Raw genomic sequence first — 19,518 nt, forward strand, 5'->3', positions numbered from 1 at the left:
GACAAACACTTAGCGCACCTGCCAGAGCTCCACAAGCAGTTTAGGTGTTCTTGGAGGCGACACCTGGACTTGGGAAAGTGACAGACTGTGTCTGGTGTGGGACAGGGCCCTGGCGTGGGAGGATCCTCCACATCCTGAGATGTGGAGGCAATGGAGAGTGCAGAGAAAGGACAAAACTGCCTGGAAAGATTGCTTGGAGCCCCAGTGGGAAGTCACCTGATGGGCAGAGTTTCCTCAGTGGGGCAGTAGGCAACAGGATCAGAGCTGCACTTTAGTAATATCAAACTTTGGCAGCCATAAAGGGAAGGGATTGGTGTGGGGTGGATGTATGAAAGGGAGACCAATAGGGAGGCTGTGAAATTGGTCCATGGAAGGTAAGGTACTAGGGGACCTACGCTCGGTGAGGAAAGGACACGGTCAGCTTAGCAGCGCCTCTGACTCCAGAAACCTGGGCTCTGTGTTCAGGGATAGCAAGCTTCAGCCAGGGGTCTGGGAGCCGGCTGTGTGGAAGTGGTCATGCAAGGGTTAATGAGCGGGAGGAAAGCCCTGGGGGATAGGCTCACTAAGGAGACAGCTGGGCCCAGCCTTTCACAGCAAGGACTCTGGAAGTGCAAGCTCATCCTCAGCTCTTGGTGCTAGGAATGGATGTAACAGCAAGTTTAACGTCTTAGTACTTGCCCCTGGACCTTACTCTCCACAGGAGAACAAGGTCCAGATGAAAGTTCTGCTGCAGAGTAGATGGAAAGGTCCCGGGAGTGTCGGCAAAGCAGGTGGTCGGGCCTCTTGTCTTGTGCCGTTGCCCCTGAGAAGATGGCTTTGGTTTCTGATAGAGAACTGTTATTTAAGGCTAAGGGCCTCAGGCTCTTCAGAAGCTGCATAGTTGTAGCTAGGGTAAAAAGCAGATTTGGTTTTCAGAGTTAGAAGATTAACCTTTTCCTTCACGCAGCTAACTTGGATTTCTTGAACTTTCTCTATGTCCAAATGTCCTACCTTGGAATCCTTAGTGATTTAGCCTTCGGTCGTTTGGATCACATCTGACCAGTTGTGGAGGAATCTTGTTAGGAAATTCCCAAATTCCCAAATGATCTTCTCTCATCTCCACCCAAACAGATTCATTTCATTGAACATTCAGCAAGTTCTTTTCAACCGATAACGATCATTTAGTGCAAATAGAGTTTCATTAAGGCTTCTATTTCAGGCTCATTTTTCACCACAGGAAATTAAATTCAGCCAACATTTGAATTTCATTTTCTCATAAACATAGCTTAGAGGCACATAACTTGATTTATGGTAACCTCCTTTGTTAGAGAAGAGACAGGTAAGGAGGAATAACTAGGATTGGCTGTCAGCCTTTGATATAGGTTTCATGTCTGAGCGCTTAAAAGCCCACACACAGCTCTCTGCTCCCTGCTAACTGGTGTGAAGCATTAGTTGTCTGCATTTTAAAGGTTAGAGAGTTTAGTCATTCTTGGAGTCGACGCTTCTCTTTCTCCATGTCCATTGGTTGCCAGGTCTTAGAGATTCTAACTCCATAACTTCTCCTGTTAATCCACCCTGCCAGATTGGTTTTCTCAAAACCTGAGGCTGACATGCGCCTCCTTCTTTGAACCTTTGCACTGATACCTGGAAGGCCCTCTGATTTTCTGGCTTCCTTCCAGACCCACCTTTGGCGCAAGGCCTTTCCCAGACCTTCCAGGTACAAGCATCTTCCCTCCCATCTACTTTACATAAAGCTTGTACGAGCCTCCTGACCTTCATGTTGTCTCCCGTGTAGAATGTAAGTTCCTTGAGGGCGGGAACTGTTTGTATCTTCCCCAGCTCTTAGCCTGGTGCCATGAAGCAAGTGAGAGTTAGGGCTTTATTTTTTGGCTTTAAGGCCAGTGTTCTTTCCACTTCACTTTTTGAAAGCCATTTAGTAGTATTTTTCTTCCCCTGTTTTTAAATGAGAAACAGTCCTCATAGGAAGTCCTCCCACCAGGAGTTTGTTCACCTGCCACTTGGAAAGGTTTTATGAGTGGCTTTCTCCTAGAAGCAGAGGTGCAAGAAAGCTCATCCACTCTCTGCTGATAGTGGCTTCGGAATATAGGATCCCCTGCAGCAAACAGCGACAGCCATTGGCCGCTCAGGCTCCTCCAGGAGGCCAGCCGCCACCCGGGGCTGTCTGTGACCACAGGCTGCAGGGTAGCACTGGCATTCATTCTAAAGGTCCATTTTCTTCGGGGAGGTTCCTAGCCAACAAACCCAGACTCCATTTGAGGCTGGCCATCTCTGAGCACAGATTTGGGATCAGTGCTTGAGGGGCTGGGATTGTCGCCCTGGTTTTATCAGCAGGTTCATGGTCCAGAATGAAGTTTGTCATGGTTGTGGATCCACTGTCAGAAGATTAGATAAAACTGGCATTTATTCTCCCCAGTCTTTTGCCATTTGGGAGGCCCAGTTTTTTGGCTCAGTTTGGTCAGCCAGAAAGAACCCAGTCTTCCTGTCTTTGTGTGCACCTGGTGTTCTTGGGTCCTTTAGAGAGACACTGAAGAATAGTGCTTCGGAGAGCCACCGGACACGCCTGCTTACTTGGAGCTCTGAGTTAGGCGGTGAAAGTCTGCTTCCTTGAGAATTCAAGCTTGCTTGTTAGTGTCCTGCCATCAGTTGCTCCTGGCCTGAACCCTAAACCATTTGGGCCTCCTGCATCTACCCAGTGTGCATTAATAACCTGCACAGAGAGAAGACTTTAAGCTTGCAGAGCACTTTCTTCAGAGCAACCCTGTGAAGGAGCATTGTCTCCATTTTACAGATGACTAAACTGAGGCTCTATTATGTGCATGTGAACAGACATATTCTTTTTTTTTTGCTGAGGCAATGGGGGTTGTGACTTTGCTAGGAAGTGATAAATGTCTGAAGCTAGATTTGAACTCAGGTCCTCCTGACTTCAGGGCTGGAACAGACATATTCTTACATGAACTTAAGTGTCTGAGGCAAGGTTTTTGCACCAGACTCCTGATGCCAAAGCCAGTGCAGCATCTCCTTTGCAAAGTTGTCTTCCTCACAGAGAATCTATTATTGTAGCAGAGCATACAGAGTATGTGCTTGCAAATTTCCACTCACATGAGCCCTTGACTGCCACAGGAAAGATTTCCACTTTATATCTGCCATAGACATCTGATGGATCTATCTCCCCTCAGCCCTCATCCCCACCCCCAAATCACACGTTTAAAAACTCAGGTTTAGCCAATCATGTCAAGTTGTTCATGAGTCATGACTTTTCTTTGTGGTGGTTGATAGTCAGTGAGATTCATGGATTCTAACTATATTTTGTTGTGATTCTGCAAAGGGAGGTTTATGTTTTCAGTCACAGAAATGCCTCAAATATCCAGATGTTAGAGAAAATACATATATATCTATATACAAATATGTCTACTTGATAATTGCCTCGGAGTAAAATGTCCCTTAGGTGTGGAACTAGTTCATCCTTTGGATGCAGGCGTAATGATGTATGATGTAAACAGAAGGGTCCGCAGTGACCCACTCTTAGCTGTTCAAAATAGAAAGACAGTTTGACAGCCATGAATTTAACTTGTTTGGTGCATTGACTCGGTTTCTCCTCAGTAACTCTTGACATCTTTTATCAAGCAGACACTAGCCTATGGTGACATGAATCATGAGTGGATTGGCAACGAGTGGCTCCCCAGCCTGGGGCTTCCTCAGTATCGAAGTTACTTCATGGAGTGCCTCGTGGATGCTCGGATGCTCGACCATCTGACCAAGAAAGACCTTCGAGGACAGCTCAAGATGGTGGACAGTTTTCACCGGTAAGTGGATCTGAAGGAAGCAGGACTGCGGCGGCAGAAGCTCCCGCCCGTGGCTGCTGCCCCTGAGTGTTTCCCTTTTCCAAACAGAAACAGCTTCCAGTGTGGAATCATGTGCTTGCGAAAACTAAATTATGATCGGAAGGAACTGGAAAGGAGAAGAGAAGAAAGTCAGAATGAAATCAAAGGTTCGTGCTGTATTCTTGTTTGCAGTCTTGGCCATCCTGTAATGCCTACTCTCAGCCTCAGCCAGCAGCAGGGGATGTGGGGGGTGGGGATCTGGTGGGCCTGTGGGGTAGAAGCAGGACCGGCCCCAGTGAGAGCTGACCCTTTATGGTGGCCCTTGTGGCCAGGGCAGCGTTTCATCCTCACCTCCCTTCCCTATAAGGTCCCGGTGCTGCCGATGATCCTGGCGGTGCTTGTGGATGGGAGGCTTTATCTTTTAGGGATGAACATGGGCCCTGCGCTCAGTAGGCCTGCTCTTGGTGTGTTTTGTTTCCTCCTTTTGCTGCTTGGGTGACGTGGGGGAGTCTGGACCTCTGCTTGCCTCTAAACCTCAGCAGGTGCTGCCAGGATTCACATTCCCACCTTAACCTTCCCCTTCACTGCTCCCCGCCTCAGGCTCCTTCTCACAGAAATGAAGGCCCTAGGCTAGATCTGGCTGATAACCAGACCCGGGAGAGTCTGAGGACAGTTCTTCACTCACGGCCAGAGGATGGGGGCAGCCAGGTCTGGCCCGTTCCCCTGCCTGTGTGACCAGCTCTTCCTTTCCTTCTTTAGAGGTCCTTGTCTGGAGCAACGACCGCGTGATCCGCTGGATCTTGTCCATCGGCCTCAAAGAGTACGCCAACAACCTCGTGGAAAGTGGCGTCCACGGTGCTCTGGTGGCCTTGGACGAGACCTTCGACTTCAACGCTCTGGCCCTCCTGCTGCAGATCCCCACGCAGAACACACAGGTGAAGCTGGCGCCTTTCCCTTTCCCTGTGCAGGCCCCGGGTCACTCAGAGTCACCCAAGCGGGGACTTAGTCCCATCCTTCTCCACCCCTGGCCCTCTGCTCCCCCCTGTGGCCACCGGAGCCATTGCAAGGAGAGCTCTCCTTTGCGTCTTCTATCACTTCTCATTCTCCTGTGACCGGGTCCCCTGGGACAGTGGCCCCTCTCTCCCCTGGCTGCCCGGCCTGTGCTGCCCTGGATTCTGTGACTTCCTCCACCCAGACAGACCAGGACAAAGTCTAAAGGCTCAGAATCACCCGCTTTCCTTGCCTTCCTCCCCTCACTCATAGACCTTCCCCTGAGCCATCATGGTGTGTGCCCTCGCCCCAGGGACCGCTTGGGAGACAATCCATGATTTAAGGGCTGCATATAATGCTGACCGGAAAAAAGGATTTAGTGAAGACTGTCAGAAAACGGATTGCTATACAAGCGCCTGCTTTGATCTTGTTTCTGCAGGGAGATTGCCTTAGGAATATGGTTTTGGTTTAACATATTTAGAGCTTTCAGAAAATAAGCCAGCAATCCCTTAAAGATCCTCAAAGCTTAACGGAAACTCCATTTGTTTTATTTTGTCTGTTTTTTCCTTAGGCTCGTGCTGTCTTGGAAAGAGAGTTCAATAACCTTCTAGTTATGGGCACTGAGAGAAGGTTTGAGGAAGTAAGTTTTAGGCCTAAGCACAGTGGGTTTTGAACTCGGTTTCTGAGGTGGAAGGTCCTAAGGGGATTATTTGACATCAGGGCATCAATTACTGGGGAGGGAGCATCTGTATCTCTTTTCCATCAACTGGGCGTATGGATTTGTGACTGAGCACCTTGTCCCTGTTTTTGCAAATTTCCCTCTTTAAATTCTGACATTTTCTCCTCTTGAGACTGAAAGAGATTTGGGAGATTTTGCTTGTTTCACATTCTTGATCTGGCACACACTCCCCAAGGCCCCCGAGCTCTCCCCCTGGAGGAAGTACAGGAATCACTTGGGACAACCCAGAATGCCGCGCTGGGTAGAAAGTCAGCCAGAACATGAGTGTCCTCTTGTAGTTTAGCCTGAAATACTGGGGTCTGGCTTTGGCTGCTGCACCCGACCCTCAAACAACCCCACTTAGCCAGGCGGTGGGTGGGGCAGGCTAACAAGGCAAAAACTTTCAATGCTAGATCATTAATATTAGTGTTTTCAGACCCAGAAGATGAAAGTTGAGACAGGATGTGACCAAAGGTTACCAAAAAATGTTGAAATACTTGATGGAATGTTACCTAAACTTGTTGTATCTGTTTCATTCCTTACCGGTAATGAAAGGCTTAGGCCTTCCTGGGCCGGCCTTGTTGCTCCCACTCTGCACAGGCCCTTCTGGGATTTTTGGAAGAGTCTGTGTTTGCATGCAGGGCTGGCTATCCCAGAAACCTTTGGGATCCCCTCTGGCTGCATCTGCGCCACGTCATTGAGGAAAGCTGGGGAGGGGTCTCTTGCCAGCCAGACATTAGCCCCCTCAGGCCAAGAGAGCACCCTGGGGTGAAGGATTGGACATAAGTTTCACGCAACCTCAAGAATGATTGTGCTCAGACAGTGACCAAATGGGGCACCTGTGGGGCCTGGCCTGGATAGAAGTAAAGTGCCTGCAAAGGTTTGACCCGGCTTTCTCTGGGATTTTTACCGGCTTCTCAACTTTCCAGGATGATGATAAAAGCTTTCGAAGAGCCCCTTCGTGGAGAAAAAAGTTTAGACCGAAGGACATTCGAGGTTTAGCTGCTGGATCGGCAGAGACCCTCCCTGCAAATTTCAGGGTCACCTCGTCTATGTCTTCACCCTCTATGCAGCCAAAGAAAATGCAAATGGACGGTAGGTGCTCCTTTCTCTCTTCTCAGAGCCTGCTTGGAGTTCTGTTGTGGTTGGAATGTAAGTTGTTTAATTATCTAAACTCGCCTGATTAATCAGTTTTAAAACCTTTGTGTTCCCGATGCATGTGCTGCCTTGAAACTTTCCCTTGCCCTTGGAGTGTTTCCTCGAGAGTACTTGCTGTCTCTGCTTTTTGTACGCACCAGCACGGTCGAGGCCAGCCAGACTTTCTCAGGCCTCCTGAGATCAATCCCTGCTCCTCACTACTGGCTGGTGCTTCCATCTTCTGAGAGGGACCCTGACCACCATTGGTGGCCGGTATATCTGGGATTGTGGGCTTCAGGCCTTCAGTGTTTATGAATGCTTTGGTTGCCTCTTCATCCACCAACACAGATCTGAGCTCCTCTTCATCTTTATAGTTAATCTGTAGACAAAGGGTCTGTCGCTCCTTGATAGATGGTGTCAGGGGGTTACAGAGGAGCTGACACAAGATTGTTTTCCAGGTGCTCTTTTAATAAAGGTCCAACTTTCAGGATTGTCTGCAACCTTAGTTTCCTCGTCATATAATTTTATCTACTTCAAAAGGGGCAATTTCTAAATTTAGGTTACTCATATCTCCTCTATCATTCATTGAAGAAAATAACAGGTCAGACTCTTTCTTGGGCACTTTTAGGGTCAGATGATGACCCTCATCCATTTGTTTTAATTGCATGTGGCCTAAAGATTGACACAGATTCTGCCTAGCTTTCAAAACAAAAGGAAAAAACTCCAAATGGAAGTATATTTGAGAAGAACCCCCTTTGCAACCCCATTCTTGTCACTTTTGGGTGTCCTAGAGCATTTTTCAGGATAGCTATGCATTCTGGGAAAGGAAGTGTCTTGGCGTCCTTGAAGCACCGATGGCTCCTGAGGGTCTTATCCCAGGAGGCAGCACATTCAGAATGGACTTCAAAGTCCTGTATTTGAAAATCTATTTTTTAAAATTCAACTTTGATCTTTTTATCATGAATATACTTCAAATACAGTCCTGTATTTGAAAATCAAATTTTTCATTCAGCTCTGGTCTTTTTATCCCAAATGCTTGAAAATCCTCTTTTTCATTGCATGATGACCTTTTCCTCTGAAGGATTAAACTTAGTTTTGCTGGGTAGGTGATTCTTGATTATAATCCTAGCTCCGTTTCTCTCTGAAATATGATATTCTAAGTCCTCCTGTCCTTTAAGGTAGAAGTTGCTAAATCTTCTGTTATCTTGACTGTGGCTTCACTATACTTGAATTGTTTCTTTCTGGATGCTTGTATTGTTTTCCCCTTGACCTGGGCAAAATATTGAAACAAATGTTCTGGAATTTGACTGTAATATTCTTGGGAATTTTCATTTTGGGATCTCTTTCAGGAGGGGGATTCTTTCAATTTCTATTTTACTCTCTGGTTCTAGAAAATCAGGACAGTTTTCCTTGGTAATTTCTTGAAAGATGATTTCCAAGCTCTTTTTTTGATCATCTAAATTTTTAAATTATCACTCCTGAATCTATTTTCCAAGTCAGTTGTTTTTCCAGTGAGATATTTCACTTTTTTCTCCCTTTTTTGGGTTTTGCTTTATTGTATCTTGATTTCTCATAAAGTCATTAGCTTTGATTTGCTTAATTTTGTTTTTAAGGCTATTTTCCTCAGTGAGCTTTTGTAGCTCTCTTCCCAATTGGGCATCGGTCCATTTTCAAGTATGCTTGTGATTATCCTGTGCCTTTCCAGAACTGCTGTGTTGTGTAATCATATCTAGCAATTAGCTTATTTGTGCCAAATTGGGCACCTGGAGAGTATGAAAAAGAGAAACACCCTGACTTCAAGTATCTCCATCAATTTATAATGTCAGCAGCAGTTTATAACAGCTGGTGCCATTTTTGCTGTCTTTTGTGTCTTTCTTTCCTGAGATTTTGGTCTCCCTCATCTGCCTGTCTCCTGAGGCATCTTCTTCTCTATTTATCTGACACTCCAAGGGATTGCCCATTGTTGGTTGACAGTTGATTCAGACATAGCAAACGGAGAGATGGAAAGAGATTTCCCGTGGCCCTCCTCTCCTGTTGCTTCCTGGGGTAGGGGGTAGGCCCCTTAGAGACCCCTGGGGCCAGTGTCCAGCTGTCATTCATTCCCCCACCTCTCCAGGGAGATTCCCCACCCAGCTACCACTGGGGAAAGGTGCGGCTGCTGCCTCAAAATGTTTGGTGATTGTTCTCACTCGTGTGGTTTTAAAAACTAACTGCATGCTGTGTTCTGCACGCTTTCCTTCTGCGCTCTTGAAACAGGCAGTGTGTCAGGAAGCCAGAGGTTGGATTCTGCGACCGTAAGGACTTATTCCTGTTAAAGCCTTCTATTGGTGAGTAGCGAGAGCATGGTGCCCGCAAAGTGCCCAGTGGATGCCAACCTCTTGGGACTTGGTTTCCCATGGCCAAGTCTCCTTGACGTTTCTCCCTGGATAAAGAGAGAGAGAGAGACAAGGATCCATCCTTGTTGCTTCAAACAGGCTGAGCTTGAGCAGTGTGGGTTAGCTGGCCCTACATATACTATTAGCACTCAGTAGGCTCTTTGTTATCCTGGCTTTCTGTGCTTCTGTGGTGAGGAAGGAATGCCCACTGGACCATAATTCTCCAAGTCTCATTCATTTCATTTTTAAAAATATTTTACATCCTTTTGTACTATAGAGGTACTAAGGTCACTCTTCGCTCCCAGCTGCTCTGGAGTCAGGGACTAGAGTAATTCAAGAATTTTACCCGATATTGTCAAAGACTTGGCCGAGTGAACGCCCCACACGCCACCATCCCGTGGCTGCCTTACCTTTCCTCTTTCCAGTGTCCGAACGGGAAAGGTGAGGTTTCCTCTGGCAGGGGTGGTTCTTATTTACAATGTACACCACCAGCTTTTCCCTAAGACTGGAAGAGGCTAATTCATTTGGAGCAGTGAGCTGGTAATCTAACATGTTTCTTCCTAGGAACAGAGCTTTAATTAGATTCCCAGGTGACAAATGCAAATGGTAAATGGGCCATTTTCAGTTACATTCATTTGAAATCTAAATACCACCAATAAGCCCAAGTCTTCTCACTGATATAATTTGCATTCTTTCTGGTACAGATTTTACTTAAAGGTTCATAGCAGGTTCATCCCTGGATTTTGGAGTTGGACCATGAGGCAAAATCCAGTTAAGAAGAAGGAGGGTCATTGAAACATGGCATTGGGCACACGAAACACAAAGCCAGGGATTGTTGGCTTGTGGCCACTTCCCATCGTTTGGGTTTTGTGGGACCAAATCCTGAGCCATTGGGTCTCAGGAGGGGAGAAATCTCTTCTTCAAAGGGATTCTCCCCTTTGACCCTTGTGAGACTTGAGTCTCTTTTCTTGGGCACACTTTCTGTTGAAAAGTTTCCAAGCGAGGCTGGCTCGGTTTTATATGGTCTCAGTGCCTGACTTGGAGACATGCTTCAGTAACTTTGTTTAGGGACATTTCTTCCTGTAATTAAAAAACGTGGGTTTTGCTCGGCTAATTAATTCTTTAAAGAAGGTAGCGTGGGTTGGGATTTAGGCTTTTCAACGGCTTCTTCACTGACCTTTGGCTGATAGCCACTCATTTCCCTGTGCTTTTTTTTTTTCCTCCTAGTTTACCCACACTACTTCTACAGATGATTATGCATCGTTCTGAACTCAGCCAAGACCACACTTTAGAATTGAGTGGATCTTTAATCTGTTAATACTTGTTATATGGACAATGAGATATTTTATTACAGAGTTTTTAATTAGTAAAAAAAAAAATTCATGAATACCATAGAGAAAATATTTTAGAATTAAATGTTTCTTATATTTATGTAAACTTATGTGACTTCATTTATACGGTTACTTACTTTTTCATGTGTATCCAGATTATAAATATCTTTTCCAATCAATTCATGAGGTTCTTATACTTAATTTGTTAGTCAACCGAATGTACTGTAATGCTTGTAAGTATAAATCCTATGAGCAAATAGGGTTTTTTTTTGTAAATTATGCAGTTATTGTAATTATCATTGTTTAATTTTTTTTAAATAATAAATCTGACCGAAATGAGGATTTTCCTACATTTGTAAAAAGTGCCCTATGACCACGGAGTAGGCATTATCAATCATATTTGTAAGCTAATGCTTCAAAAAGCAGACCACTGCGACCGTTTTGAAACAATCAGACTTTTCATTGCAAGCAGTTATGGTGTGTGATTTAATTACTGATCCCAGCTGATCTTTTTCCAAAAAGAAATTTTTCATTCTGTAGCATGGACTGATTTTAAATTTCCTATTTTAATTATCATCTTCTCTACTAAAATTCGAACTGAGAAACATGAGAACACTCTGGAGGCGTTCTAGACAAAACTGACTCAGGATGCTTTTGGAACTCTCTCTCTCTCTCACTCGTCAGTGGATAACTTGTCTCCAGTGACCGCCTATAAGCCATGAACAGAAAAGACTTCTCTCAGCCAGGAAGGGGGCTGGGGGAGGGGTCCAGGGCCAGGTCGCCCCCCCCATCTCCACCCCCAGCCCACAAAGAAGTGCTTTCCTCCCGACGCCATTGGTTGAGAGGCTCTGATGCAATTTCTTAGAGGACCAATCACAACCCGCACTGCAGTCTCAAGGCCCGCCCCTGCCAGGATGCAGCGCCACCTTCAAGCCAGGCCTTACCTGCTCACTTGTCAGTCTCTCAGCATTTGTTGGTCAACTTGTTTCAAGTCTGCGTCTGGACACGTTTTTGAGCTTTGAATGGTTATAGCCATTACATTTCAGATTGTAGAGAATGTACCTTTTACTTTTGGAAATGGCACATTAAAAAGCCAAGGAGAAACTGGTGTAGATCATGGTGCATTATTTATTATGCAAACTATATATATATGTATGTGTATATGTATATATATATATAGCTAGATCCAGATATAAATATATACATATGTGCATATATATATAGCATGTCCTTTTCCTATTCGTTTCTGCTTTTAATGTACTTGTATAACTCATTGTTACTGTTGTTTTTCTATTAATCTTTTGTGAACTTTCCAATTATGTAACAAAGTATGTACAGCCTACTTTTGAACTATTTTTATCACAGTATTATTTATTGCTTTCTTTCAATAAAGTACTGAAGCCTTTTCCACTGCCAATAAAACACCCGCAGAATGAGCCATGGTTAATGCTGACCATCACCTACTGGCACAAGGAGTCAAACCTGGGAGCGACAAGCACCGGGGGGTGGGGGATGGTGGGGGGGCAAGGGAGGGAGGGCAGGCACAGGGTGGGGGCTGGCCTTTGCCTTCAGCCTGGGATGCCCCTTCTCCAAAGCTGCTTCCCAGAGCAGAGCCGAGGGGTGAGGGCTTTGGGGACATTCTGGGGTCCCTGCTCTGCCATACCCCTGGTGCTCTGGATTCTAAACGGAGACACAGGAGCCAGTCACCCAGAGGGGGGCCCGCGTACTCCTCTGACGCTTTGCTGGCCTTATAACAGTTGAACAAAAACTAGTCAGGGCTTTATTGGGCCTGCACACGTATCTTATTAACCATCAGGACTCAATGGAGGCAGCTTGATGGCTCAAGAGCTAGACCTGAATTCAAATTCAGCCTCACACGGTTTAACAGCTGTATGACCCTGAGCGAGTCAGCCGCTATCTGCCTCAGTTTTCTCATCTGTACAGTGGGTTCAAAGCACCTTCCTGGGTGGTTTGGGGGATCAAAGGAGCTAATAACTGTAAAGTACTTAAGTACTCTGTAAATGTCAGCCCTTTTTATTGTCCCTGAGGCTAAATGCTACCACAACATGATGCTATTTCTTCTAGTTCAGATCAACTTTTAACCTTTTTGTTTATTAAAAAAGCAGCTGGGGAAAACCCCACCCAAGACAGGAGACGATCACTCATCGATCCATCTGCGGGCATGTGCAGGGGTAAGAAATGTTCCCAGATCTTTCCCCTTCGAAGTTTTCCTAACGAGTCCGAACTCCAAGTGGCTTTCTTTTTACCTGTTTGCTTTTTTTTTTTTTTTTTTTTTTACACCATGAAAATCACTCGATTCTCATCCACTTTTAATTTGTTGAGCCAGTTCAGGTGGCCAAGTGGTTTTCAATAATTTCTTGGGTTTTCTTTTTCCCCTCGTGAATCTCAGGTACTTAAGAGAATTCCAGTTTTTACTTTGTTTTATTAACCCGAGGGGGGAAAATGTCAGGATAGTTATGTGGAGAGTAAAATTATCCCACCTACATTAAAAGAGAGATTGAAGCAGAGTTTTGCGCCAATGGCACTTTATTAAAGGGTCGTGGTCCACTCAAGTGAACCCCAGATCTTCCTCACACTCTGAGATGCCGCCTCCCCTTAGGGCTATATACTTAGAGACTTACAGGGGTGCTAAACAGAATAGGGATTTAATTGAGGGAAGATGGTCACCTATTGATCAAGGTTTTGTCTGGAGGGACGGAAATATTCTGGGGGACCTTCCATGTCATGATCTCTGCCTCTCTGGACCATCACAGGCAGTAGAGGGCCTTTAGTCAGCTTCCTATAGTGAAGGAAGTGAACGTGGAATCCGCAACTCCCAGCTCTGGGGCCCTCCCATGCAGGATTTGGTTAGGATTCTGTCCGATTGATTATTTCTCCCTTTCATTGCTCAGTTTCTGTGAAAAGGGGAGATTTTATTGGCTGTTTTGTGCTCTGAATCAGCCTCCCTACGTGCTGCCCAAATTTCCTCTGGTTCTGTGTCAGGTGGGTGCCGTGGACCGCGACCAGACGGTCATTCATTGAGCGAGAGCCACCCCTCTGTCGCTAGCTCTGGGATCCATGGCAAGCCCCCAGACATCAGGACTTTCCAGAGGGAAGGTCTGGGTGAGCCCCGCCCAGGGGCCACTCCCTATCTCTGTGACCTCCGAACGGTCCCCTGGGAAGTAAAATTGCCTACAGAAGTTGCCTTTGTTCTGTGCTTTATTTCTTCATCTCCTTAGAACGGCAAAGCCTTTCAGTTGGCGAATTCCATTTTCTCCACCACAGTAGCTTTTCCCGCTAAGCTTTTGTAAAAGACGCTCGGGTCCGGGACAAACATCAAGAGACCATGTAGACCAGTGCCCTCAGATGGGAAAACCGAAGCTTAGGATGAGGTCTCCCAGCCTCCGAAACAAGAGTTTGAACACTGGGGCTCTCACTCCCTTCCCACGTTTCCCTTTCAGTCACATGGGGAACACAGAGCTTTTATCCAATGACTTTTTTTTTTTTAATAATAACTTTATTTTGACAGAATCCATGCCAGGGTAATTTTTTACAACATTAACCCTTGCACCCGCTTATGTTCCGATTTTTCCCCTCCCTCCCTCTACCCCCTCCCCTAGATGGCAAGCAGTCCTGTATATGTTAGATATGTTGCCATATATCCTAGATACAATATACGTTTGCAGAACCGAACAGTTCTCTTGTTGCACAGGGAGAATTGGATTCAGAAGGTAGAAATAACCCGGGAAGAAAAACAAAAATGCAGATAGTTCACATTCGTTTCCCAGTGTTCTTTCTTTGGGTGTAGCTGCTTCTGTCCATCATTTATCCATTGAAACTGAGTTAGATCTTCTCTTTCTCAAAGAAATCCACTTCCATCAGCATACATCCTCAAACAGTATTGTTGTTGAGGTATATAATTATCTGGTTCTGCTCATTTCACTCAGCATCAGTTCATGTAAATCTCTCCAAGCCTCTCTGTATTCATCCTGCTTATCCAATGACTTTTCTGCCAGGACAGTTCTCACTTGACACAAGAGTTTCGGGTCAAAGGTAAAAGCTGAGTTGGTTACAGGCTGGCCTTTATCAGCATCTGCCCCAAAACAAGTCCCTGGGAAGGGATGAGAAGTCAGTGACTAGAACGGCTTCCATTTCTCTGCCTTAATAAGGACATTGTACCTATGAGGAGTTGTAGGGGGCATGTTCATTCATTTGAGCCAATGGAGGCTTCCATTCTTAAGTCATCTACTAGCTGTGTGACTTAATGCAAATAAGTTAAACTACTGGCCCACTTACTCATCTGTGAAATGGGAAAAAGGCTTGGTACTGGCTCTCTGGTTGTGAGGTTCAAATGAGCTCGTTTATGTGAAAGTGTCAAAAAATAAAACAAAAAGTGTAAATAAATTTTAAAAAGAAGGAAAAAAGTGTCGTGTGGGATTGTGTAATGCTGTTAAATTATAATGACTCCTTGGGGAATCTATGTCATTGAACAGCTCCTGCCCTCCACAGTTCCAGAAATACAGCCTCTGGTGGCATAGTGGTTAGACTGCCAGGCCTGAGTGCAAATCTGGCCTCAGACACTCACTAGTTCTGTGATATTGGGCAAGGTATTTAACCCTGTTTGCCTCAGTTTCCTCATCTGTAAAATGGAAAAGGAAATGGCAAACCAAGAAAACCCTAAATGGCAGAACGGAGAGCCTGACAGGACTGAACAGCCACAGGCTGCTCTAGTCTTAATTTTGTGCTCCTGTAGCCCTGCCTCAGGGACTTAGAATAACAGACTTACTGGGATTGGCTACTTGGTTTGTTTTTACGAACCAGTAGTAATTCCCTGTGGTGTTCTCTTCTAAAATATGATGGTTCTCTGGGTGCAAGCCTCTTGGGGAGGCTTCTGGAGGCAGCCTTAGTTTCAATTCCAAGTAATAATCACCTCAAATGCAGCCAGGAGTTAAAGTACAGTCCTTTATTGTCTCTTCCGAAATAGCCCAGTTAGTTTTCCTTGGTTCCGAGAGCTCTTGTTGCTAGTCCTTTGCTTCTGCCTCTGCCAGCTTCTGAATCCCCAGTTCTGCCCGACTGCAGTCTCTAGCTTGTCAATCTCCTCAACTGACTTCTCACTTCTCAATCTCTTCAAGTCTCTTACCCGAAGCTCTAAGAACTTCTTATATATGATTTCTTAAAGGTGTGAACCCAAAGGTTGACTCCTCCTCCGAGAGAGTGGGATTGTGGGAGGTGGAAACTTGTGAATTTCGTACTGAATCCTGAAATCTCCCAAACTTGTGAACTAATGTGTGAGCTAATGTGTGAACTCTCAAAGGTGTAAACATAAGCATTGTTTCTACCAATTCTAGTGACTTAACACCTTGTAAGGATTCTACCAATTCCCCTTATTTCTCCCTTTATCATTTAAAAAATATTCTTCCCAATTACATATAAAAACATTTCTAGCATTCTTTTTTTTTATGTTGAGTTCCAAATTCTCTCCCCTCTTCCCTTTTTTTTCTAGTAAATTTATTTTTAATACACATTGCTTTATGAATCAGGTTGGGAGAAGAGAGAAAAATCAGAGCAAAAGGGAAAAACCATGGAAGAGGGAAAAAAACCAGGAATTGAACATAGCATGTGTTGATTTACATTCAGTCTCCTTAGTTCTTTTTCTGGAGGCAGATGACATTTTCTCAAAGTATTGGAATTGCTTTGGATCCTCCCCACTTCCTGAGAACAATTTGGCGTAGGTTATACATAGGCAATCACAAAAAACATTTTCCTGGTATGTTGAGAAGGAAAACAGACCTCTCCCCCAAAAAAAGAAAGAAAAAAAGGAAGAAAGTTTTTTTTTTTTAAAGTATTTCATTCTGCATTCAGTTCTTTGGAGGTGAACAGCGTCCTTTGGGATCTTGGATCCTGGATCATTGCATTGCTGAGGAGAACTAATTTAAGCCCAGTTGATCATCATATAATAATACTGTTGCTGTGTACAGTGTTCCGGTTCTGCTCACTTTACTTTGCATCAATTCATAGGGCTTTCCAGCTTTTTCCGATATCATCTTGCTTCTCATTTCTTATAGAACAATATTATTCCATTACATTTGTATTCCACAACTTGTTCAGCCATTTTCCAATTCCTGGATGCCCCTTCCATTTCCAATCCTTCGCTACCACTAAGTGAGCAGCTATAAATATTTTTGTATATATATATATATAGGTCCTTTTCCCCCTCGTTTTTTCTTTTTTTTTGGGGGGGGGGGAGGAGGGAAGACAAACCTAGTACAGTAATTTCCCTTTTAGAGATTGTCCTTCAAGGTTTTTTAAGTTCTTTGCTCAGGGGAACCTTGTTGGCTCTCCCCAGTGTAGACATGACAGCACGTATTCAGATAATTGGAGGCACCTAGCCTCTCTTCCCATTGCTTTTTTTTTTTCCCAGCAAGAAATATGCCCCCTCTCCCACCCCCAATTCTCTTTGCTTTTTGCTTCAGCTTTGACAATCTGGAGCAGAATGGTATAATGCTGAGGGCGTTTGATTTAGCCAAGCTGTGGGATGGAAAGGGCCTGGCTGTGTTTGATACATAGGAAAAACTTTCCAAATAAATGTTTGCTGAGCCCGAGTTGCTTTTTCTGAGCTTTCTCATCTGTGAAATATGGGAAATAGAGCATCTGCCTTCCGGGGATTGTTGAGGATCAAAGAGAAGAGAGACCCGAAGCCCTTTTACAGAGAAATATCTGACCCCAACCCATGCCTTGTGTTGGTCTGAGAACATTTTAGAAAACTACAGAAAATCAACTCTGGGTCTTTCTGCTGCTGCCATCCCTGTTCAGACTTGCCCCACCCTTCCACTCTTCCAAACCCCATTTGGGTTGCCCTTGTCAACGATCCTGAATCTGGAACTGAGGCAAATGGGATTCAGTGACTTGCCCACAGTCACATAACTAGTAAGTGTCGAAGGCCAGACTAGAACTCAAGATGAGTCTTCCCGTCTACAGACCCCACTCTTTCCATTTGGGCAAATGGCTGCCCACACTTGGGCAGAAGTTCAGAGCTTAAGAGGCCCTGTGGAATCCGCAATGCCTTTTGTGAGCTTGAATGGGTCATCTCGCGTCTTCGGGCCTCAGTTTCTTCCTCTGTAATACTGGGGGAGAGCTGACTGATGGGGCTCTTCCCAGGTTTTAATTTTTTCTCGAGCTATTCAGGTGACAGGCGGTTTGACTGCTACGGGATCTGGGTGGAAGGAGGCTTTCGGGAGGCCCGAGGAATCAGGTTCTTCCAGCTCTGTCTGGGAGGGAAATGGCCGAGCTGAGTCCGAGGCAGCGCCCGGCCTGAGGGATACAAAGTAGCAGCTCCAAGTTTAAGGAATACAAAGTAGCAGCTCAAGCTCTAGGGATACAAAGTAGCAGCGCGGGGAGGGCCAGGTTCCCATCCTGCCCACCAACAAACCCCGAAGGGATACAAAGTCTCTGCGGGGGGACGCGCCCGGCTCCAGCCAGTTAACCGGAAAGCCCTGGGGGGCCGAGGGCCCAGGCTGGGGCTGGGAGGAGAAATGAAGGCAGGAAGGGAAGGCAGAACGAATGAATGGTGAAGGAGGCCTGGGCAGCCCCCTGGTTCTCGGCTGGGAGGGACGAGCAGGCGGAGAGACCCAAGCGGGGCAGGTTCGTTCTTAGAGGGGGCGCGGGGCGCGGGGCGCAGGCCGGCCCGGGAGGACCGCTTCGGCTCCGCTCCGCCGGTGGTTCCTCCGGGATCTGCATCCCGGGCCCATCCCGGTGCTGACGACACAGGAAGTGTCGCGAGCGGAAACCGCGGCTGGACCGGAGCGGCGGGGCGAGGAGAGGAGGGGAGAGGAGAGGAGAGGAGGGCAGGACAGGGCGGCGGGGCGAGCTCGGACGCACGGAGCGAGGTGAGCGCACGGAGGCGGGACCCGGAGGCTGCCCGGGTCTCTGTGCAGCCCGGGGCGGGGGCGCCGCGGAGGGAGGCCGGGGCTCGCTCCTCCGCCCGGCCCGGCTGGAGTTTCGGGAGGAAGTGGTAGCTCTTGGGGTGCTGCGGTTTGTAGGCTGCGGGTTTGGGGCTAAGGCGGAGGAGGAGGAGGGAGGAGGGGCCGTGCTGAGCGTGACTGTGGATGTGGATGGGGTCGGGGAGCCTCCTTCGCCCGCTCGGAGCTGAGCCCCTCTGCGGTCTGGGGTGGAGGTGGGGGCCGTGATCGGCGAAGGGGGTGCCCTCCCCTCCCCCGCTCCCTCCCTTCCTTCCCCACGGAGCAGGGAGGGGACGGGAGGAAGAAGACTCAGGTAGGAGCTGGGTGGGATGCGGGAGGGGGCCCCAGGCCTAGGGCGCGGGCCGGGCCGGCTCGGACCCAGCGGATAAATGGGTGTGGCGCCTTCCCTGACCCGCTGCCTCCCCTTCTCTCTGGTGCGCGCCTTCTGGCCTCTGGGAAAACGCCGGGTCCCCTCCCCCTCCAGCCCAGGGCCTCCGTCTGCCGGCTCCATTCTGGGGGAGGGGCGGGGGAGGGCTGCTGGAGCTCCGGCCCGCTTCGGGGCACTGGAATCGTGGCGGAAAAAGTTCTCCTGGGAAGGTAGGGGAGCCGGGACTCGGCCAATTGTTTCTTCTGGTGGACCGGGAGCTCCTGGCGCCGGGGCCGGAGGATTTGGGGTGTTCGGGGCGGGGGGAGGAGAGTGTCTCCCGACTAGCCGCCGCCGGGGCCCTGGAGCCGGAGCCGGAACCTTGGCGCTCGCCCTCCCCCTGGCCCGGGAGCCAGAGGAGAGCTAGTCCTCGGGGGAGAGGGAGGGGTAGGGGGCTCCAAGCCCTCCCGGACTCTGTGGCTTTCGCTCCCTCCCAGATTCCCCGTGAGTCAGGGCCTCGTGCCCCACGAGCACAGCCCGCTTCTCCCAGCTGGCTGAGGTCTGCTGGGGATCCAAGTATTCCCAAGGGCCACTTCTCACCCCAGCGGGAGCGCCGGGACCCAGAGAGGGGGCCCGGCCGCCTTTCTGAGCCGCTCGGGCCCGGGGATCTCCTTGGGAGGGGGCCCGGCCGCCTTTCTGAGCCGCTCGGGCCCGGGGATCTCCTTGGGAGGGGGCCCGGCCGCCTTTCTGAGCCTCTCGGGCCCGGGGATCTCCTTGGGAGGGGGCCATTTGTTTAAAAGATTTCCTTAGGGAAGGCATTTCCA

The 19,518-nt window shown here is 47.5% G+C and overlaps 2 protein-coding genes across 14 annotated transcripts in view; both read left to right on the forward strand.

Annotated features, from left to right (window-relative positions):
• The window catches only part of PPFIA1 (PTPRF interacting protein alpha 1), a 97,989-nt gene extending 86,195 nt beyond the window's left edge, over positions 1–11,794 (forward strand). For 8 of the 10 annotated variants that reach the window (XM_051967559.1, XM_051967563.1, XM_051967560.1 and 5 more), the window contains 7 exons: positions 3,628–3,803; positions 3,891–3,988; positions 4,581–4,756; positions 5,383–5,451; positions 6,459–6,624; positions 8,923–8,993; positions 10,269–11,794. In XM_051967559.1, the coding sequence (XP_051823519.1) occupies positions 3,628–3,803; positions 3,891–3,988; positions 4,581–4,756; positions 5,383–5,451; positions 6,459–6,624; positions 8,923–8,981 (744 nt within the window). In that variant the 3' untranslated portion in view covers positions 8,982–8,993; positions 10,269–11,794. Of the gene's footprint in view, positions 1–3,624; positions 3,804–3,890; positions 3,989–4,580; positions 4,757–5,382; positions 5,452–6,458; positions 6,625–8,922; positions 8,994–10,268 lie in introns of all 10 variants that reach the window. The other 2 variants (XM_051967562.1, XM_051967568.1) reach the window with 2 other exon arrangements.
• Positions 11,795–18,147: 6,353 nt separating this feature from the next.
• The window catches only part of CTTN (cortactin), a 42,832-nt gene continuing 41,461 nt past the window's right edge, over positions 18,148–19,518 (forward strand). For 2 of the 4 annotated variants that reach the window (XM_051967182.1, XM_051967184.1), the window contains exon 1: positions 18,148–18,258. The gene's annotated coding sequence lies outside the window, so the exon portion shown is untranslated. The remainder of the gene's footprint in view (positions 18,259–19,518) is intronic. The other 2 variants (XM_051967183.1, XM_051967185.1) reach the window with 1 other exon arrangement.

Source organism: Antechinus flavipes, chromosome 6 (assembly GCF_016432865.1).
Source record: "Antechinus flavipes isolate AdamAnt ecotype Samford, QLD, Australia chromosome 6, AdamAnt_v2, whole genome shotgun sequence".
Lineage (NCBI taxonomy): Eukaryota > Metazoa > Chordata > Mammalia > Dasyuromorphia > Dasyuridae > Antechinus > Antechinus flavipes.